This window comes from Serinus canaria, chromosome 1A (genome assembly GCF_022539315.1).
Source record: "Serinus canaria isolate serCan28SL12 chromosome 1A, serCan2020, whole genome shotgun sequence".
NCBI lineage: Eukaryota > Metazoa > Chordata > Aves > Passeriformes > Fringillidae > Serinus > Serinus canaria.
In genome coordinates this window covers 31,684,059-31,707,301 of record NC_066314.1, presented here as the reverse complement: position 1 = coordinate 31,707,301, position 23,243 = coordinate 31,684,059, and the positions used below count along the sequence as shown (strand labels likewise).

Sequence of the window (23,243 nt, the reverse complement as noted above, 5' to 3'; positions counted from 1 at the left end):
CAAAACCTGTGTGTGAGGAATTTGGGAATAGGTGCAGATTTCTAAGCCCAATGTAGCATTATGCTTGCACTGGTGCTTTGTGCCTTGGTGAGAGAGGGAGAAGTTTTCAAAACTCCCCTGGAAAAACTGGTGTTGTTCAGCTTATGTTGAGACAGCCTGCTTTGAGCTGCCTGCCTGTGTGCTCTCTTATGTAACATGCCTCAGGACGGTGGTGTCTGTGCCTCAGCCCTGTTGGCATTTATTTGGCATTGGTCACTGGAGGCTGCTTTGGTTGTGAGTGGGGCTGGAGGCAGCTTGTGCAGGAGAGTCGACAGGCACAGTAAATCCTATTGGGGAAGATGGCAAAGACACCTGGAGGGTGATCAAGCCTCAGCTGCCTGTTTGCTTGGCTGATGAGTTGGGTTCACAAGACTCTTTATGAGGGCTTATTGTCTGAGCTGAATCGTGAGCCTTTGATTCAAGGTAGCTTCTTCTTGATTTGCTAGAAGGATAAAAGACTGACATATGGGCTTTTATTGGCCAAAAAATTACAGTTTATCTGATTCAATACCTGAGTTATCTCTTCTGCTGAGGCAAAAAATGCAGTTGCCTTAGGCAACCAATATGTTCAGTGTGATTGCAGGTTATGATTGGTAAACCTCTGTGGGTTTGACTGATATGACATAGAAAATGGTGTTGTCTTTTTTCAGTGCAGTGCTGCTTGCAAATACATATTAATTTTGCTGATTTTATCCTTCTTTACCAATGTTTGTTAAGAACATCTGCCATCTCCTAATAAATGTGATACCGAGTGGGAGCTTTTCCTTTTTTAAAAATAGTGCTAATATTGGCTTCTACTGCCTTAGGATCTGTCCTGAGTATGCAGGTAGGGCTGGATAATGAAAAAGTTTGCTGTAATTCTTTCTTCCCTTGGCTTACCTACTGCACTGTTAGCCAGAGGTGAAGAAGGCAAGGGGGGTGAGAAGGAGGACTGCATAAAACCAGCCCTGTGTCATTCCTGGGGTGCAGAGTAGAAACTCCCTGTTTGGAGAGATAGGAGAACAGTTAACTCATTTATCATCTTGGGGATGTGGAACTATAGGCAGGAAAAGCAGTTGCTTTTCCAGGCTTACTCTAAGTTGGTTTTTAAGTTTCTTGCAGGCATAAGTCCAGCTGGGCACTAGGGTCACTTGGGAGGGCAGGTGTTGTTTCTGTCAGTCCTTTGCCTAGGGGTGATCTTTTCTGAGGTGCTGAACTGTCCCTATAAAATGGGATTGTTTGAACCTGCTGGTAATGTTGAACTTGTAATTATTTTTAGTTACAGTTGCAAGAAAGGAAACTTGTATGTGGCTAAGTAACTGTATATGAAGAAACAACAATTATTTTTCTTGGTTATTTGTAGGAAAAATACTTCAAAAGTAGGCCTAAGTATCCCATGTCCCCTTCTTTGCTGCTTTTGAGACTACTGAAAGTTTAACCCACAGTTCTCAGCAATTTCAGATGCAGAATCATCCTTTAACGCTGAGTTGTGGAACTGGTTTTCCTGGTTTTGAAAGTAGCAAACCCTTGGTATTTGGGAAAATGCTGTTGAGTGAGGATCAGCACCCTGTCACTGGCTGAGCAATGTCACTGGGGACATGTCATTGGGGACACCAACTTAGGATACCAGAGGATGTGGGTGCTCTCCTCCACTGGAGAGAAACCCCATTTTGCCTTCCAGCTCTTCTCCTGACTTGACTTCACCAACAAACCTACTGGGAACAGGAGCAGCCAGTGGCCATCCAGCCCAGGAGATATATCTGTATAGAAGAGTATATTGCTAAACTGCCTCTCTAACACTGGAGGTGTTAGCACCAGTGAAGGAAACTCCATGGATATGAAGCAGCCTTGCTATCTCAGTATGAAGTCAGAAGGGAGAAGAGGTGGGGTGTTTGGATTTAGAATAATGGCATACTTTTCTGTCTCTTGACCTGGGCTGTGCAGCCTTGGCGTAGGTGAGCAAGGCTGTTGCTTAGTTTGAAAAAAAGAAAGGGTTTTTTACAGTTCTGTCTCATCTGAGAGATGTGAAGAAAGGGATTACATTCTGATGAATAATATGTATTTGAAAGTAATGGAGGCATACCTGTTGTCAAATACAACATTCAGATTTAGAGATGTACTTCTAAATCAAAAAATGTGATTAAACACTTGAAGGACTATTACTATTAATTGCTGGGGTGCTGATAGATGGCTCCAGTCTATATAACTCTGTTTCCACTTCAAGGCAATGGTAGAACATGGAGGGGGAAAAAAGAATGTAACTTTCTCTCCTTACACATAATGTGTTATCAGCTCCATTCATCTGTCACTTTTCTCTCCCCAAACTATCATTCCTCATGCTGTTTGTCCTCCTTACTGTGCTAGGATTATGTCAGAAAGCTCTATTTAGAGGGTGATTTTACCTCAGCAAAATGGGTTTGCATAAGCTGTGCTGCATTTTATCTGACTGAGAAGATTTTGTTGCCGTGCACGTTCCCACTGAAGCATTGCTTCCCAGTGGAAATCCCTCTAGATGGGTGTCATCAGTCAAGCTCATCTGAGGTGCAGGAGCAAAGCTGGTGGGGGACTGACCCCAAGATGTGACATGAGCTCCTACAGGAGCCTCACACTGTGACAAATAGTCTTGGAGTTGTCTGTGCTTGCTAGCTGTGTCCTCTGGTGAACTCCACCTTCTCTCAGCAGCAAATAGAAAAAATGCTGCACTCTGATTTTATATGTGAGAGGTAGTTGAAATATATTCTGAAATCAGGAATAAATTGGCACATTCTAATGAGCAGCAGTGCTGCCTGTTTCACTGCCTCCTGCACTCATCAACGCACCAGGAATGTATTGTAGGCTCTAGGCCTGCATGGCTGGGCGGTAGCTACAAATAAGCTACAGTAGGCAAAGGGAAACATTTCATTTCTGGTTTTGTTTACATAGTATTCTATGCATCTGCTCATTTACAGAATTGCCCTTGCTAGTTTGTGGATTTTTATTATTTTTATTCAGCTCCCAAAGGCTTGGAAACTTCCTTATTCTTGTAATCTGCCAAAGCTGGAAAGAAAAGCTGTTTGTTCCATGAGGCTGTATCAGACTTCTGTGCAGTTTTTTACTTGCTTTTGAAGATACAAAGAGCTGTGAGTATCAGAATGCCTGACGGGTGAGTAATAAGCTTGACACAGAGATGTCTCAAGCTCTGTTCATATCTCTGAGCTCTTGCTTGTTTCCATTAACTTCTGACCTAAGTGATAGTGCTTAAGAGCGTGCCCACCTCTCTACTTGACAAGATGGATAGTCTCTTTTCTCACGTAGTGACAGAGATAGTTCTTCCTCTCATTAAACAGGCATTATCAAATATATTGAAGGCAGAGGTGGTCTCCTTATTTTTGAAAGAGCAATTCTTCAGGTAGATAAGCTTAGTAGAGTTGCAGTGTGTTTTGGGGACCTAACATAGAAGGGGCTGAGGAGTGTTCACCTCATGGCATGCACCCAAATGATGTGCAAAACAGCCCCACAGACTGAATGTTAGTTTGACTGTATTATCCCTTGAGTCCTATGAAAGCCTATGGAGTGGTGGTGATGCAGGGAATAATCTTAGAGCAAACAAGCTGGGTGTGATCCCCTTCTCTCCCTGCTTCCTTGGGCTCCTAATGAAGTGATGCTGCCTTTGTTACAGAGGATAACCAGTTCTCTTAGTGTTTTGAAGACACTTTGTTAAGGAAAAATCCTGAGATGATTTAAACAGTTTGGGAATGAGAATATTGTTCCCATGTCCAAACAATGTATGTCTTTGTTAATATGTAGTAAAAATGATCAGTCTTACCTTAATCAAGACATTTTTGAAATTTTGAAAGCCTGTGTACTATTGAGGACTAACTATAACAGTGCTTTTGTTCAATTTCTTTTATTGTGATATTTAAAGCCCAGCTGAAGGCCGCTGTGGAGTCATAGATAAAAATGCTGGAGGCACAGAAGTATAATGGATACAATAATTGTAGTGCTCTTTGCACTAATTATTGAGGCTGTTCAAAATGTAATTGGGCACAAAGTTTCATAGCTAGAGAAAAAAATTCTACTGAATGTTTGACTTGTGTTCAAAACATACCACATCCTAAGAAAATATAGTTGGGATATACTTCACAGCACATTGTACCATTATCTGTTGGATGATGAAGGAAACAGCCAAAAAAAATAAAGAAGGTATACAGTGATTCCAACTTCCAGCTAGAAAATCAGAGGAGTAAAAGTGAGGAAACCCATAGGCTGAGACAAAGACAGTTTAGCAAGGAGAGCAAAAGCTGCACATGGAAGCAAAGCAAAACAAGGAATTAAAGGACTGCTTCCCATTGGCAGGCAGGTGCTCAGCCATCTCCAGGAGAGCAGGCCCCATCACATGTAATGGTTACTGGGGAAGACAAATGACATCAGACATCCCCCACCTTCTTTCCCTCAATTTATATCCTGAGCATGATGTCACGTGGTCTGGAACATCTATTTGGCCAGTTTGGGTCACCTGTCCTGGCTGTGTCTCCTCCCAACCTCCCAGGCACCCCAAGTCTCTTCCCCAGCATGAGAGTACAAAAAGCAGAAAGGCCTTGGCTCCATGTAAACACCTCTCAGCAATAACAAAAAACAAAACAAAAAAACCTCTATTATCAGTACTGTATTCAGTACAAACCCAAAACATAGCCCCAAAATCTCTTTCCCCATCAAAACCATCATAATTAGGCATTTAGTTTTTTCTTTTTCCCTTTCTGTGTACTTAGGTTTGTGCTGGCAGGCAGGAGATAAATCAGGAGTGGGAAAGTACTGTTGTCATTGAGGTAAGAAAATGGAGTGCAGTGAAGTTTTTGTGTGCATATATAAATGGGAAAGATGGCAGGCATACTTATTGCTTAATCCTCTGGCCTCCCATTGATGTCATTATGGCAGAAATGCATTTTATATTCAATGGCTAGTTATGGTCTAAAAAGTACAGTAAATGCAGAAAACTGGGCAAAGTTTCATGCATGTGGAAATAAGAGGATTAAGCAATTTCAGTAATTTTTTTTTTTTTGCTGTAATTGAAAAAAACCCGTGTCTTCTTAAGCAGAAATATTGCTTGCAAAACAAGAACAACAACAAAAAAGCAACAGCAATTTTCCTTCAGCATCTAGCCTCCTGGAAAAGCCTCTTCCTTTCATAAAAGGGAAAAGAAGTTCCAACCAGAATAATTTTCCAAGAAGGGAAGCAATCACACACAGAGCCTCATATTTATCTAAGCTCAAGTGATAAAATGTGATGAACTGGGACTGGAGCAACCATTGAGGTTGGAGCAGCCACCACATACACTAGAAGACCATGAAGCAGGAAGTAGACCACCCTTTTGGCATTTCCTTGGAGGTGTCTGGTCCCAGTACTACAGCAGGAGAGTAAAAAATGTAAAAAGTGTTCAGTAAAGTATGCAAATAGCTCTGCTTGCTGCCTGCTCCAAGATGCCACCTTGGAGTTCTGACCCATCAGGGACAGAACAGCTGTGCTAAGGCCATTCTGAAGACGCTTCAGGAAATGATTTTTGTTTTGTTCCAGTTTATGAATGGGACCAGATCGTAAGGACTATGGTCTGTCAGATTGGCAGGTTGGAAGGTTGGCATCCTTCTTTCCTGTTGGCACCACCATCCTCCAGTGGGTAGGAGAGCAGGACGGCATAGTTGCTGCTGTTGTCTACTGCAGGCTGGTTTCTTTGCAGACCTAAATGGGCAACTTGCTCACTCCTGAGTGTGTAATGCTGCTCTGGAGGAGGTCAGTCAGTGTGCCTTCACTCTGGTGCCCTTCTTTCCCTTGTTTCATCCTGGGAGGCCACACAATTTTTAAGGTATGTGTTAATGGAGAGAGGTGTGTAACAGCAGGTAATGTGTCAGGAGACACCTTTGCCCCAACTGCAGCCACTCTCCATTCTGTGGGAGAACCTATTTCTTCTGTTCAGAAACACATTACTACAAATTGCTTCTCTGTAAGACTGAATTTTGTGCTCAGTGATGTGGTCAACATTTCAGAGGAATTAGAAATTTTTTGCTTGAATTTTTTTTTTCTCTTCCCAGTAGGGGAAGACTCCTCTGTGTTTCAAATCTTTCTTTTCTAATTGCTGTGCTGATTACTCCTGTATTCTGTGGGGTATTTTATTTCAACACTCTAAGACTGCATTTCTTAATCTTTATATAGCAAATAAAATGTGTCCTAATCAAATAAGTTTAAAATATACATATGGGATACACACACACACACACATATATATATATATATATGTATATATAAGTGTGTGTGTGTGCACGTCTGTATGCAAGTCTCCAAAGCATAAGGAAGTATGGTGCTTTAACTGGTTCAGGAAATACTAATTTTGTACAGTAGGTGGTGTGATTGTATTTTGTGACTATTTGAGTCTTTGGAGTAAAGAATCTACTTTTTCTCAAGTAAAAAATTACCCCTACCCTTGAAACACACTGATGAGAAAAGATTGGTGTTCTGAGCTGGTTGATGGGTAAAGGGAAGGAAAATTATATTGATACCAGTTAAAAGCGTGGAACATGCACCAGCTCTTTGTGGCTTTTCCCCTTTTCTTTGGTTTTTTGTTTTGTTTTGTTTTTGTTTTTGGAGGGGTTTTTTTGTGGCAGTTTAACAGCCATCACTTAATGCTGCTAGAGGTGTTTTGTCCTTGGCAAATGATTTGCAAATCCTTTGCTGCCACTTGTTGATCATTTTGAATTGAGAGCAGATTAATTATTGTTTCTCTATTGTCAGTGTTGGCCTTCAAGAGCTATCCAGCTTTCTGTGCCTCTAAATATCCTGTGCTCAATGATTCTGAAATTATGTAGGTAGTGCGGTAGGTAGGTAGGTAGGTTTAATGTCTAAATTTAGCAATAATAATCTCTACCTTTCTTCTTTTCAGTCACCAGAAGAAATTGGTGGATACATTTCTATGTGTGGGGAGTATGGACTGAGATAAGTCTATGTTGACGTCTCTTTCAGTATTAATTTCTGACATCTCCCTCCTTCAGAAGAGGATAAATTCTTTTTATGAAAAAGTCTCTGAGCTTGTTTTTGGCTGTGGGTTGGGCTTTTTCCCTGTTATGCTAGAGAATACACAGCTCTCAGCCCCTTTCCAAGCTGCCAACTTTCTGTTCCACTGAAGTTACTTCTGGCTCCAATCCTCGTATTTGTGGGGAACAATAGATCCTATTTTAGCCTATACAGATTTAATTGCTGTGAATAAGAGTGACAATTATCTCCTTTTGAGTCTAAAATCCCACCAGCTGTTTCAGATGCATTTAAATAGTTACACCACACTAAACTCACATATTGCATCAGTAGCTACAATGCCAATGCGTCCTCTGCCTTTATTTTGAAAGCAGTTTTTGTTGCATTTATTTCTATTTCTTCTGCTCCATTTTAAACCCTAGTTCTCTGCCTTGTGTGGCATTATTAGTCATACCAAAGGACATACATATAAAGGATGTATTTTGAGGAAAATGCATTTCAAATAGCAAAAAAAACTTATTGAAAGAGAAGTTGATGGCCTTTTTTGGTTTTGGTGGGGGGGGGAGTTGCTTGGTTTTTTGTTTGTTTGGGGGTTTTTGTTTGTTTGTATGTTTGCTTTGCTCCCTCCACCCTCATAAGCTCAGGCATGTAAGTGGGAATCATCTGACCGCGTGCTGACAACCTGCTGTGTCAGTGTCTAGGCTGAGCTTTGTCACCCGCCAAGAGGAAGACAGGTTTCATGCTATGTAAACAACTAAAATAGGTCAGATGAATCATGCCCCCAGATGTCTTCTTTCTCTTTAGCTAATCACCCAGACTTAATAAGCAGACTTAGCTGTCTGCACTGTAGACATCTGACTAGATCTCATCTCTGGGGACCACACTTGTCACAACAGTCGCATGTGAGTGACTAGACACATGTAGACACGTAAGAAGATTAAAAGTACTTGGCTTCTTGATGCAGAGGCAGTGCCAAGGTGAAGGTGCTCTGGGCTCATCTTCTTGAAAGCAATGACAAACTTGAGCGGATTTTTGAGAAAAGAGATGTATCAGTATTTGATGTTCAGAGTTACATACTGCTAAACTGGGGTGCACCATCTCTTTCTCATTACTTGCTTCCAAGGCTCCTAAGATTCATAGCTTCATAGCTTTCTTTTTCAGAAATGTTAGTCAGGACTTCTCCCTATTATATGCTATTTCTACCTTCATGTTTTCTCTTCAGTCTTGTTGTGGAAATATATTGATTATGATTTTTTTTTAAAAATCATTTCATTACACAGGTCTCCCTATGGGGTAGCACACTGGCATATGAAGGTGGAGATTGATTATACTGGGAAAGCCAAGAGAAGGGATGCTTGAAATTTGCCTTTCACCCTTTGCCTGAGAAGTTGTCCATTGCTCATTTTGCAGGTTATTCAGTTGCTGGATTCTGTGGGTTTTCTTTTCAGTCTGAACACATTGTTTAATATTTCTTTAGAATCTTGTCTAGGGGTGTATAAATTCAGACTTCCAGTTTCACTGTTTGCCTTCATGCATGCTTCACACTTGTGCAGCTTGTAATTTCTGGAAGCGAGTTGTTCCTTGGTGTAGCAGGATGCAGGGACGCTCTAATATTTATTATTTCCTCGTACATATTTTTACAGATCTTGACACAATTTTAAGTTCCCAGTCACCTGAGAGGCATGGAGAAGTTACATGGAAGTTGCAGTAGTCACTTGGTTCTGGTGTTGACTTTGTTCTTGTTGAGGCCTCTTTGGAACTGCATGTGCCTTTGGTCACACTGTGCAAGATCTACCCCACCAGGGCTGCTTAAGTTTGTGCCAGGCTATGCCATCTCCTCTAGGCCTCTTTGGGCACAAGTGATTCTCCTTAGTTACAGAGCTTCCTAAAATATTCCATGTTGGTCCTGCTTACTGTGTTTGTGCAAAGTACTTGCCAGTCTGTAGGCTTTCCAGTGTGCCTGTTGCATGTACAAGTGAAAACTTGGATTGAGGCTTTTTAGGTGCTTGTGCTATTGACCTTGGAAAGGGTAAGGTTTGTAGTGGAGGCAGATTGCACAGCACAAGAAGAAATGGTGTGCTGGAGAAGCGTGGCTTTGCAGATTTCTCAGGGTGTCCGTGAGCTGTGCCTGCTCAGGGCCAGTTGCTGTGCACACATCAGGTAAGACAAGTCCTCTTGCTTTGTGCTTTGCTCCCTCTGCATTCTCATATGGACAAGATCCTGGACAACCTGTTCTAGGTGACCCTGCTTGAGCAGGGGGTTTGGGCCAGATGACTTCCAGAGGGCACTTCCAAGCTCAGCTATTCTGTGATTCTCTGATTTTGCACCTTCCAAAACTTCTTAACCTTGTTAAGCCTCCTCTGCTTCTGGGTGGGAATGCATCTCTTCATCCCACCCCCTGCAAGGAGTCTTTGGGGAAAATTTACCCTGAGGTTGTGGTGTACCATGTTAACAGGTGCTGTGCAGATTCCAGAGCTTCAGTACCTTCCCTCTGGATAAAGGCAGCAGATGGGGCTGGAAAGGACACCCTTGTTTGCATGCACACACACCCACCCTCACACAGAGCCAGGCACTCATTTGCTCACTGCTATTTGCCTCCTCTTGGGTAGAAATTCTGCATTTGACTTACATTCTTCTTTTACTGGCACTGATTTTAACAGGGTTTCTATGTTGACTTTCACTCTAAATTAACATTGCACCTGGAAATTTTCATCTGTGGTGGCTGGACAATTGGGCAAAGATATTAAGCACTTTGAATTATATTACATGAAAAATTAGTGTTTTCTATGACATATTATATAACTGAATTTTGTATAATTTGCATGAGAATCACCACAGGTTTTTCTTTAGATGTGTTCATGTGTATGTATGTATATATAAAATATATGTTTAAGTGCTGCAAAATTTTCTTAATCCCGTTTTGCTTTAATTACCATGACTTTTAAAATTTTTTTTTTTAATTTAGGAAAGCTAATTTTGGAATTGATTGTTATCCCCAAGAGGAATAAATGAATGATCACTACAAATGTTTTGATGAATCATGGTCTATCAAGATTAAGGGAGCTTCCATTCTTCTGTAGTCTTTTATTTCAGGCTCAGGATTCCTGACATTTCATTGGTTTGCATTTATCTTCTATTTTAACAGCTTTAAAGATGAGGTCTAGGAATGCAATTTTAGTAACAGAAGTAAAAGACTGGGTTTTGAGGCACATTTCTATGACGAAGAGTCATTGGAGTGTTTTTTGCACATGGCCCCTTCCTGCACATCTGCTAGCTAATGGTTCTCCCAGAGGAAAAGTGATGGATGTAAAACTCCAGCAGTAGGGTGTTTTTTTTCTTTAATTATTAAAAATTACCAGCATAGGAGTGGCTCTGAATTAGTTTCCTACTTGTGATAATAAAGCTGTACATAATGTTTTCTCTCTTTTTTTTCCTTCCCCTTGACTTGCATACGTGTGCTTCCATACGTATAAATTTCTTTGATGACTTCTAAGAATAAATTAGCAGACTGTTTTCTTTCAGGTTGTGGGGGCTTCAAGTACCTGCGGCAGTAGAGGGATATTGTGAAAAAGGCATTAGTGTGTATCTGTGGAAATGTGTACCTTCTCTGTCACACTTGCAGAGATTATCTTGGGGCTAAATTCAGTTGACAGCTGTATAAAAGGGATTAGTACTGTCACCACTCATCTCTTTCGGTTAACTTTCACACATGCTAAATATGACAGATAATTTTTTTTAAAAAGCTTGGACCAGTTTTGCATAAGCCATTTATCTTGATTTTTCTTAACCCTGAAGCTGGGACTGCAGTCTACAGCACCAGTCTAAAGATGTGGGATTTACTGCATTACTTTTAAACACATAATTTGCTTCACTGTAAGCATAAGGAGAACTTTTACTTGCATTTTATTGGCATTTCTGTAAGGAAGAGAGTGTTTATTTTAGATGTGCTTTCAAAAGTACAACTTTGGGAAGGAAACTGGGGAGGAGGAGGAAGTAGTCTTTTGTTTTCTTCATGCATCCTTGTCATGTGCATACACTCATTTAAAAATCTAAAAGAAAATTAAACTATGACATCAGTTCAAATTGAGCTTTTGGTTGGGGTTTGGTGTAGTAGTAACAGTAGTGCTGAGCTTGTAGACAGCACTACTGTGAAAACCAGATGCCCCTTGCTGTAGCAATTAGGGGCAGGTTGCTTTTCCTTACCTTTTCATCATTTTAACTAAAATGATTTCTGTATTTGTCACATAACTCTGTGGGGACATCTGAACCTCATATGCAGCCATTCTGTCAGACTGTGTCTCAGCTGTGGTGCCATCCTTATGGGGGATGTCATGGTCAAGACTTTATTCAGCCTCATGTGCAGAAGGTGGTGTACAGCTCATGGGAACTAACGTGGAAGTGGCTGCTTTTCCTTTGCATTAGTGGGAAAGCAATGGCAGAACTTTGGTTCCCATCTTGAATGTGAGCTCTAGGACAGATGCAAAGATGTTTCTCATCTAAAAGCAGTTCACAACCAGCATCCAATGATGTGTTTCTTGGTGTGCAGTCAAAAATGAAGTACTGCTCATCAGTGAACTTCCAGGATCACCCCTAAAGGCTATGACAGTGAAATCACATGCGATAACATGATGATGAACAAAATAAAAAAGATACTGTCAGGGTGTGATTTCTTTAGGTTGAACCAGGTGTCCCAATTTCAAGAGCTGTCAGTCCTAATGTGCAAAGTCACAAGTACTATTCATACATGGCTAATGAGACATAATAAAGGATATTCCTATAGGAAGGGTCCATTTCTTTTCACTACTCTTTAGGGGTTTTTTAATGCTTTCTGCTTCAATTTGAAGCTGAAAACTTACCACACCAGCCAAAGCTGGTGAGCATTATCAACAACATAATAATGTTACAATGTAATAACATAATGAGGTAACATAATGTTATAACATAATAACATAAGGTAAGCTTTATCAGCAACAAAAATCTAGAAAAATCTAATAATGCATAAAAATCTCAGAATTTTTGTGCAGTATATTCATCTGGATGCTGACTTTGCTAGATTGAATGTGCCCTATTCATATAAGAAGCGTAACTTGCAGAACTTTCAAGACAACTTCATCCTGAAAATCATGGAAATAAGTTCAGGCCCATTTTCCCCAGAGTAGCAGGATTTGAGAACTTAACTGTTGGAGAGAAGAAAAAGGTCCAAGTGTGTTAGTGGGAACTGGACTAGAAGGACACTGGTGAACACCAAGTTGTTTATTTTCATTGTCTTCTGGGTCTCTTGCTTATATTTCAACAAGCGTTCAACAGCCAGGCAAAGTTGCTCAAAATATGGATGATGAGCAGTCTGACCTGGCATTCTTTTCAGTTTCACTGTCCTTTGTGGGAAATAAATGGTGATTCTCTGTGTGTCAAATTAATCTTTTGCAACCTGTGCTTACCCCATTGTGATAGCGGGTACAGAAGGAGTGAGGAAGAAGAATTTGGCAAGCAGTATTGCCAGCTCTGGCTGAGACTGCTCAGCTCTGAAGCGAGATCATGCTTAACCACCTTTGTATCCCACTGGTCTGGCTCAGCATCTGCTTGGGGCTTGCTGTCCCTTGTTTTTCTTCTGCAATACCTGCATACTAATTATCAAAGAGAGCTGCCTCCCCCTGTGTAGTGGTCATAAAGCTTGCACATTCCTGCAGTGACCTACAGCTGTTTTCTTCCTTGTAGTCACTTAGTATTTAATCCTTTTTTTTTTTTTTTTTTTTTGGAAAGGGTAGCTGGATGGTGTTGCTGCATTGTAGCATTTTGGGAAGTCCATACAATTAACATCAGAGTGGACTTTCCTTCCAAGATGTCATTGACTTCAGCCCAAAGACAAGCTGTGTTACCAGGTTATGATCATTTAAATTGAACTTGTGGTAAATTTCCAGCATAAATGCTATTCTACTTTTATACTTTGCCTATTTTAATCCCATCTTTAGTTCTTATTAGCTTGATGGGTGTCATTACTTCTAGCTGGGCCTCAAAGTGAACTTGGTCTAGGATACCAGTGTAATTAATGGTAGGAGAAACCATATTTTCACAGCATATCATTGCAAGATTTCGTGACTAAATATTCAATTCTTCCTTGGTTAATTAAATGAAAGTTTTACTTAACCCTATGGATTTAGAGAACTGAGTCAGGTCTGGCTTCAGTTTCTGCTTGCGGTGGACAATACTAGTGAGTGCTTTGGTTTGGATATGCCCAGTGTGACAGTTCCAGTAAGGAGTGAATGGAACTGTATAGGCTGCTTGAAAAGCTGCCTTTTATCTGAGCAAGGAGGTGAACAGCTAGAAGGAAATCTCTTTCAAGTTGATTCCCAGTGCAGAAATAAATCTCATGTGGGTGAAAGGGAGGAAACAGACACCTACCTGGAAATCCAAGACTGTAAGTGAGATGTCACAGAAGAAAGCAGCGGCATCCACTCACATGCTTATCCATTAATGGGGGGAAAAAAAAAAAAGGTGGGAGGAGAAAGGAAAGCCAGCAACACTTTTGTGAAAGTTGTTTTTTTTGTGGTATCTTTGTCACTCTAAGACTGTTGAAATTAAAACAAAACCTGTTAGGAATGTATTGTCTGTTGTCTGTGTGTATAGTATTCATTCCTCTGGGCTACTTCTGTGTTATTAGTTGGGTTGGATGCGAGCTGGTGTCATGCAGTTGTGGAGTGGTGTGTGTGTGTGCCACAGCTGGAAAGAGGAGAGGCTGGCTGTAGCTCCTGTGAGGGGGGGAGAGAAGGGCTTTGTGCTTCCTGCTGAATTGATTCATTCAGAGTCAAAACAAATACAGGTGTCCACTGCTAGTCTGAAACCCCAGAGGAGGGTAGAATTGAAAATTGCAGTGTACTACAAGCTGCCTATGGATATTCTTTTATTTCTAGCTCTTTTTTTCTTGCTAACCCTTAGGAGATTTTGCAATTTTTGTGGGATTAATATTTGTGGAGCAAATGAGCACACGTTCCCCAAGTAAAAACATCTTTCAGGGCATGTTACAAGCAGTGTTCCTTCACTGCAGCTCATAGACTGTTTGAAGCTTCTGTTGTGGGATATATTTTGCTCCGAGTGGGTAAGGCAACTGCATTAGGGATTTTTTTTTTTTTTTTTGTGGGTAAAACTTTACTGCTACAGCACAGCTTGGAATTTTGGCTGATCACAATATAATATCAAAGAGCATGTTATAGAAAGGAATAAAGCACCCAAAGAGTATATACTGGTATTGATTAAAAAAAAATAAAAAATAGAGGGATGAATAGAAACACTTCATAAGACTGAAGCTTTTATTTTTAGTTTGTGTTTGCTTTATTTTTGGTTTGTGTTTGTTTGTGGTTTGGTTTGGATTGTTTTGGGGGCATTTTTTGAAACTATCAAAGCCTGTTTTGGATGTGTTTACCAGGCCTGTTTTGGTTCTCTTAAGATAAACTTCAGATTTTGCAGTGATCATGGCACAGAACTTTGAGCTCTGCTTGTTGAGAGAAGAATAGAAGCACAGTGTGACCTGCATTTCCATCTAGTCAGACTGGCTTTGGGGTCTCATGAGATACCAAGAGGATCCTAATTGTGAGCCAAGCAAACTAGCTGGTCCCTGTCTGGTGGATTTGCTTTTAGCTGAGGACACATTTAAGATTAAGACTCGTGAAACACTGAAGTGTCCATCAAGATTTTATGCAGGTACTTCAACTGTGACTGAAGACCACCACCTGATTGCAGGCTTCAGGAAACTCCTGTTTGGAAAGCAGGATAGGTTTTACTAGCCCCACTATACCTCAAACTAAACTTTAGGATTATTTATTTATTACTGAGACATGTGTTTGACCCACTGCAGACAGCGAATTCTGTAAAAGGAGGGGCTTCTGATCTAGATACATTATTTGGGCTGAATGTTGCAAAGGATTGGATAGGAGATACATGGGTATTGGGGGAGAGGAGGGAAAGAATGGAAAGGAGTTGATCATCAATAGGTTTAATCAGTGTCTTGAGAAATTTGGAGAGAGAACAAAAAGAGGAATTCACTTGGAAACGTGTGTTTAAGTAAGCTGGAGAGTTATGTAGTACTTTTAATTTTTTTTTCTCTGCATTATTTTTAATATTAATGATAAAATGAAATTGAAATTACTGGAGCTGTTTCATCTCACTTTGTTCACTTTATTGGTGGAAAACTTATATTTTGAGTTAGACAGAAAAAAATACATGGGGGCAGTCTTTGGAAGCTGAGGTACATCATCAGTGGGAGGAGGGGCAGATTTTCCTAGGTTTTATTAAGAGTTACCTTTGGTGATATGAATATCTTGTTAGTTCTGCTTTGTTATTTGTATAAGCAGCTTAGATGTGATTTTTGTTCTGATAAGTTGCAGCGTGGGAGAGCAAGGAGGAAAGACAACAGTGAAATCAGCATTGGAAAGCTGGTTGAAAGAATCGCCTGGAGGAGGGATTTAGGAAACTGCAGAAAGAAAAGGATTTCAAAAGTCAGCAAAGACAGAGCTGTTTGAAGTTAAGTAGAAGCTGTTTGAAGCTGAGTAGATGTTACCAGCTTCTGTGCTTGGCATCAGGCACATAGCTCAAGATTTGAAATTAAAAATCACGGGGCTTCACTGCAGCAGTTTTCCAGGATTTGCCTATGAGGTGGGATGTGAGAGTAGAAGAGTGCCTGCGTCAGGGAGGAGCAGCTTTTGGTATCTAGACCCAGTATTACCTGGGAGGATCCATAAGCACCATTTTGACATTATGATAAATTCAGGCATTCACAAGGAATAAAATGCACTTAATCCTCTGATGAAGAAAGAAAAACTGGAATTCTGGGAGATATAGTTGACTTCTTGGATTAAACGTATTTTTCAGAGCCCATTCCTCCCTCCTCAATACACTGACACCCCAACTCCCATGTTTACTCAGTATTCAGTTTTGCCAGGTTCCTTTTGATCATATCCTTTTCTAGCAAGGTGCTTGGTACACAGTTTCAACTCCAGGTGTTTTGTGATAGCTGATTGTCAAGCCAGTCTCTTGGGTCACTTTGTTCTCTTAGCCTTTCTAATGTATTCAGTACATTGAAAAATTTTATTTGTAAGAGCCTTAAAAAATGATAATATTGTGCATAACTTGACATGTCATTAAACATCAGAACATCTTCCACCATACAAGTCCTAAGGTCCATCACTAAGCTCAGAAACCAGGGCAACTCCAAGAGTTCAATGACTTTCATAAGGAACCATAAGCGGTAGGAAAGCAGTGGTGTTCGTAAGGAGTAACTTTTGTCTCTTACTTGTCTCCTGCTTCTTTTTTAAAATGGGATTGAAAAACAGCAGCATCAGTAAGGAGACTGGTCAGCTAAACTAAGTACTGATTAGTTCCTGATGTGGTAAAACTAGACTTTCTCTACTGATGCAGTATTTTAATCAAGTTTGTAGCATTTCAAACTGAACAGGTCTTGATCAGCTGATTTAAATGCTTTGGGATTATGATTTTTGTCCTGTGTGTTGTGTGTTCCATCCTCCTTCCCAGACACTTTTCCCCCAATTTTGAATATATGCTTCTACTTTTCCTAATGTCAAGAAAATGAGAGTTTTCAGACTGGAAGCTTACTGCATCTCAGTATTTGATCTGCAATTGCCCAAAGGTTAAACACTGCAGGGGATGAGTGGTTAAACTGCTCACAAGTGCCTTGCAGCTAATTGCTTCTTCATCTCTGCTCTCTATGTGTTTTGCAAAATAATTTTATCCACAATTAGTATTTATTTACAAGACACGCAAACAAATGGTGGTGCTGTGCATACAGAGAGACTGCAATGTGTAGCATTTAGCCAGGAAATTTCCCATTTCTGAAAGCAGTTAACTGCAGTGGACATTTTCTTTTTAAAAAAGACTTTTTCTTTTCAGAGGCAGGAATACTCATTTGTGTGTCACAGCATCATACTGCTCCTTGAAAGAGAAAAAAATGTATTACCTTTAAGCAAGGCTCATACAGACTTGACATTTCAGCATGAGCAAGCAAGCTGGGGTTCCCTACATGCCTTCCTTTGGTTTTTGCTTTTTTTTTCATTTCATCAACATTTAGCAAGTATTTTGCTATTGTGTAAAGCTTTACTGTATTGAAAACATTAGAGATCAAGAAGTCAGGAATGTCTTGAAGTTGCCATCAGGATCATGATGTGCCTTCAAGCTGTTTGAGTTTCTGGGGAGGCAGCAGTTATTTCTAACGACACGGTGTGCCTGATGTGAAGCTCGGTGCTTATCCAGTAGTGGAAATACTGTCTCTGAGTATGGGTCTTGCTGACCCCAACCTCGCAGTGAGAGGAGTGGGTGGATAGTGTTTGTGGGTGGAGACCTGCTTCCATCAAAGTCACAGTGTCTTTGCTTGGTTGGAACAAGACATCGTCCCATGGGTTTTCCTTGTGTGAACTCAGGACTGTCAGCTGATGCAAAATTGATCAGTTTGTGATGAGATTCTCATGTAGAAAGTGGAAAATGTGTTTGGGCTTGACTGTTCTGAGATCGACGATAGTAACCACAGTATTTTGGATGACACAGGCTTCTGATTAAGATTTTAAAAACTTGTTGGTGGAATAGCTGTTTATTTCAGCCTCATCACTGATCACAGGAAGGAAGCTGTGGTACAAGTCTCAGGATACCTTTGGCTGTTAAAAGTTTGCACTGAGCTCTAAGTGCTGGGTTTTGCATGCCTGCAGCTCTTAGTGCAAATCTTCTGTTTTCTACAGGGCAGGTGGGACAGATGGTTTGAGGTAGGCTTCTAGGGGCAGGGGGTTATGTTGTACACTACTAGAGGGATTTATTTGGTGTGCATCACTGTATCACTGTGGTACAAGCAAGCTTGACTTGCCTGTCGGAGGCAATGTCTTTCCCTTGTATTTCTGTCACAGCATTTCTAATATATGCTGTTTGAACAGACTGCCTTTAGCAGTAACAGCTTTGTAGATTTATAGCAGGTATTTTGTTTGTGCAAAGACTTGGAACTTGACAGGATGCACACTCTTAGTCAGCAGAGTCATTATTTACAGCAGAGACGCAGACAGGTAGAAAAGGAAATGGGGGTCTCATGTTTCAGCTGGGAGACATATGTGTTATCAACTTCATCCATAAAGTAGTCTCTTCTTAAAAAAAAGTGGGGTGAAGGGGTGAAGTGTGCCTAGGGGTGAAATATGCTCATGGCACCATTGGTTCTTATTCACATAGTTCGCTGAAAATGCTTGTTGTGTCATGTGTATGTGTACAGAAATAAAAAGTATGCCTGTGTGTATGTTTGTATCTCTGGAAGGCAGTCAGTATTAATTCAGTCAGTAATTGCAACAGGGCTGGACTCTGGTTCCTTGCCTCTCAAGTCACATTGCCAGATACAGATGGGGGCTTCTGTGCTTTGCTAATCTGGTCACTGTTTTCTTTTTTTGTTTGTTGTTTTTTTTTTCTTAGGGTAATAAATGCAGGAAAGAGCACGCACAATGAGGATCAAGCCAGCTGTGAAGTCCTCTTTGTCAAGAAGAAAGCTGGAGGCAGTAATTCTACACCAAACAAGAACTCTTCAACAAAACGGAGATCATCGCTGCCCAATGGAGAAGGTCTCCAGCTGAAAGACAATTCAGTAAGCAAACTTCTATATCTTGTCAGTAGAGATATATAAAATAATATAAAAGGGTGTAAGAATCTGGCACTAAAAGGTGCTTTCTGAATAGTTCATATATTTTCAGTTTCCTCCTGCTGACTGCCCAGAGACATTTGGCAAGGTCGGATGAAACTTTGAGCAGCCTGGTCTAGTGGAAGGTGTTCCTGCCCATGGCAAATGGGTTGGAACCAGATCATCTTTAAGGTCTCTTTCATCCTAAACCATTCTATGGTTCTGTAATTTACACAGATGCCCATGGTGCCACAAAAACACAAGTCAACCTCCATCTGCTCTTTCTCAGTTTCTGTACTGTTGTGTAGGCACATTTGCACTACATGGAGCTCTGTGGACACTGCATTGGCAGCTTTTTTCACTGTGCCTACACAGGGGTCAGGTAAAGAACTATATGAACCATATAGGCTGTTAAAATGTGTCTTACATCTAAGCCACTAAACCACATATTCAGCCTATATTGGAAAGATACTGTATTATCTAATCAACTACTAAAACAGTATACTCTTCTGGTTTATGCAGGTGGAGTAAGGTCATCCAGCACATGAAATTCAGTGATTTTGCAGACTATAGCTTCCCTCATTTGTGTGAAGTGTGGTGTATGTCATACACTTGTCTACTGGCAATTGTCTGCTATTTTTCATCTGCCTTGTTTCCTGACTGGCTAATTACTTCACCTGCTCTTTAAGCATGAGCTCAGCCTCCAGCAGTGATTGATAGCGTGCGTTCAATTCCAACATTTCACCGTGTAATACTAAATGCCCTGTATGAATGTTTTAGTCAGACAATGTGGATATACTGTATTCCTGCTGCTGGAGAACACAGGCTGTCCCTAAGTGATAATTAGTTTTTCAATGCACTGTAAGTAGCCTTTTTTTTTTGGTAGTTTGGAGGTTTTTGTTTTTGTTTTGGGGCTTGGTTTGTTTATGTGTTTTTTTTTGGTTTGGGTTTTTTGTTAGTTGGTAGGTGTGTGTGTGTGTGTGTGTGTGTCTGTTTTAAATGAGGGGGTGATTAGCAGTCTGCTTTAGTCTCTCTCTCAGTATTCCATGGCTTGGCACACCTGATGGCTACAGGGTTCATTGGGGTCCTGAGAAACAAGCATTCTTCTTGTACTGTGTCCTTCCCAACCTCTTGCTTCTCCAGTTCTGTTTCATACTTCATTATTGCTGCAACATTTTCAAACAGACAGATCCTGAGGGTGTGCAAATTGCCCTGTTCTTTCCTCTTTAAAAATCTTTCTTTAAACAGAGTTTCAATTCCTGTGTGCTGATATTCCTCATTGTATTCAGACAGTCATGATTTCTTTTTTCAAGTACACTTTTGCAAACTCCTGGATAAAGAATTGTGCCCAGAACTTGCGCGGACTTGGAGTTCTACATACAGTCATGCAAAGCAAAACAGGATTTTTTTTCATTAGCTGTGTATTTAAAAGTCTTTCCTAGAAAGTCCATGCAACTGCCTGCTATTGGTTCAGGAAGGTGCTTGGTTTCAGGAGCGTATTTAACTTTTGTTTGCATTAGTTATGTTTAATGAAGCAAGCATTTCACCACAGTACTTGTTTGTGTATAGAAGACACAACAAGACAGCCACCAATGTCCTTGGTACAGGTGGTGGGTTTGTTTGACACTAAGGGTGTCCCTGCACACAGGCACACTGCAAAGAGCCCTGGGTGCACACCAGCCTGGGTACACACATCTTGATGCTGTGCAGATATACGAGGTTTGGTGTCATACCACATTAAAGTTCCAGACCTACCACGTGAGATATGTGGTCAGGGGCCTCTGCATCTGGGATTTGAGTGAATGGAACTGTGCTGGCTTTGCCTGGTTTTGCGTAGTTTAGGGACTTGCATGGGACATAAAAATCTTTGTAGCATTGTTTCACAAAGTCTGTTTAGCTTCCAGTATCAAAAGCTTCTCAAGAGCAAAAGCCATGGCTAATCACCTTCTTCAGAAGGAACTTTTTCCCCAAACATTACATAGTTAATAAGATAAGATTGCATTAAAATTACAGGGATCTAAAACAGTTTTGTTATTGGAAAGGCACCTTACCAAACCTTGATGTTGTCCATTGTTACAGTTGACGTACTGTTGTGGTAATGTAATGGTGGGGTCAATAAACTTCATGCTTTTAAAAGCTGTTCTTTTTATCCATTTGATTTTCATGATTGTTGGTAAATATCTCCTCAGTAAATATCTACTTACACGGAGTTTATGAGAAGTATCTTACAGAACGTTCTGATTTTTCTTTCTCTTTTCGCTATTTCCTACTTTGATTCTGTATCTTTCATCTTGATTTTGGAAGAAAAAGCCACTCCCTTTCAAGTTTCTTGAGAGAAACATTTTTATTTCAAATCTTCTGTTCTTGATTCTGTTTCTGAGATATTTTGACAAGGAAGGAACATAACATCTAAATTCAGGAGCCAGCTGATCCATATAATAGATTGTACTGTTTTCTAGTTACTTATCTTATTCTTTATATGTTCTCTTCTTATCTATGGATTTACTTCTGTTTCCTACATGGCACTGATATAGGTGCTGTCACACTCATTTTTTAGCTGTGGAAAACCTATTCTACCGTGTTATTAGACCACAGCTTATGTATTTAAATTCAAAATATATTTTCCCAAAACAGGCAGCATATTCCTGGAGAAAGTTTTCTACTAGAGGGCAGTCTTACACTAGCACTTGGTAGGATTTTTTTCCTTGCTACCTCTTTTGTTGGTTGAATATATCTAAAAAGGGGGAGGAAAAAAGCACATTTCTATGTTGTGTCTTTTTTTTCATATTTTTATACTGTAAGGTATAATACCCCTCATATAGCACTGTTGCCAAATGTTTTTTAAGGAGTATATGAGGTTGATGTTAAATGTGAGGAGCATACAACTTAATTTGTATGAATAAGATTTAAAAATACTGGCTTAAGACAGTATAGTGAATGATAGAATATCATCCCAGGAAATTTTTATTGAGAAAGCCAGAGGCTAAAGAGTACAAATGCCTCATAGGGAAATCCAGCTGTAACAAACCATCTGAAATTGTCTCTATCTTGTGAAGCACCTTGCAGAAATACTGATGGAAAAAGGAATGAGGGAAGAAGTTCATTGAAAGGATTTTTTTAAAGTGTGGAGCACAAGGAAAATAGGCACTGAAATGTAAACTTTATGTAACAGAGTGCTTTTCATCATCCTCAGATTTTTTTTTTCCGCAGACTCTCTGAGAATGGCACATGCCATCTTTGTTTTCTCCTGCTTTTTGGGAAGTTTGTGAAACATCAGTTACATCTGAGACTGTGTGATTGTTTTTTAATGCTAACCCCATAGATCCAGCCCTGTGCTTTGACAAAGCAGCCTAAGGGAATTGGAGATCCATGTGTTGTCCACACAGGTTGAATGCCACTACCATGGTCTTGACTCTCCACACAGATTTCCAGGAGTGGAAAGGAGGAGGTGGTAGGCCAGAAATGCAGAAATGGAGAAGTAAATATTTCTTTAACCCAAACACACAAACAAATTCTGGGAATTCTATTAAATAGCATAAACATGGTTTTCTTCTTGAAAGGGTGGGTAATAAAATGAGCAGAGCAGTGAAAGACTCTTTAAATTCAATCCTAAGTTAATTCTCTCCCCTTCCCCCCATCCATTGACACTTCATTGCTGCTTGATTAATTGTATCTCCTGTCTGTCCCCATTCAAGAACATTCCTGTTAAATTACACATCTTTTTCATTTGTACTATTTTAAATGCCTTTAACTACAGAGTACCTTCATGATGAATTCTGAAAACCATCAGCAAGCAAAGTGGAAATCATGTGCCTGGATATTGTCATAGTGACAATCAGGCTGCAGGACTTAATGTGATGCATTATTAATTGTCACTGTAATGTAAGGATAGATAATTACTAATTCTGTAGTAGTCTTTGCCACAAATCTGGGATGTTGTATGTTTTTTGTGGCAGAAGGCTTGTAGCCTACCACAGGCAGCTGAACATATTGGTAGCATGAGGAGGCTTTTCTCTGAGGATTGGGGTGGCAATTGCTGGCCCAGTTCAGATTTTATGAGAACTCAAGTTGCTCTCTCAAGTGTTTTGTGACTGTAGTTCATATCTGGAATAATAATAGTCAGGGTAGGTTTTAGTTCCCAGAATAAATCTTTAGTGGCCACATGATTTATTTGCCTGTTTGGAATTAGCTCCATAACAACAATCTGAGGGTTTGCAATGTAAGACTGCTGTCTAGCTTACCTGAAAAGTGTGTCCCAAAATGATCACTAGCTATTGCTAAGGTTTTTTCCCTTATTTTTTTTCCCTTCATATCACTGAGCTCAAATTATCTAGGTATATATATGCAATTTCTCTCATGATTTCTCATCCACTGCTTGATCCAAAACTTTGCATGTCTTAATTATATTTTACAATTGCAAAACCCAGGAGACTGCTGAACCTTCCTGAAAGCTAGGTCAACAGTTGAGGAGCCTGAAGCTTATTAAATTTCGTAGTACATTCTGTACTAGGAAATTAATTGTAAGGTCGGTGCAGTGAAGGATTTGTTTTCTCTTCATGTTTCTGGTAGTTATTCAGCCTGT

General features: G+C 40.2%; 1 protein-coding gene across 1 annotated transcript in view; it reads left to right on the top strand.

Annotated features, from left to right (window-relative positions):
* The window catches only part of PPM1H (protein phosphatase, Mg2+/Mn2+ dependent 1H), a 127,281-nt gene that overhangs the window by 38,870 nt on the left and 65,168 nt on the right, over window positions 1–23,243 (top strand). The window contains exon 2 of the mRNA XM_050969695.1: window positions 18,460–18,628. Within this exon, the coding sequence (XP_050825652.1) occupies window positions 18,460–18,628 (169 nt within the window). The remainder of the gene's footprint in view (window positions 1–18,459; window positions 18,629–23,243) is intronic.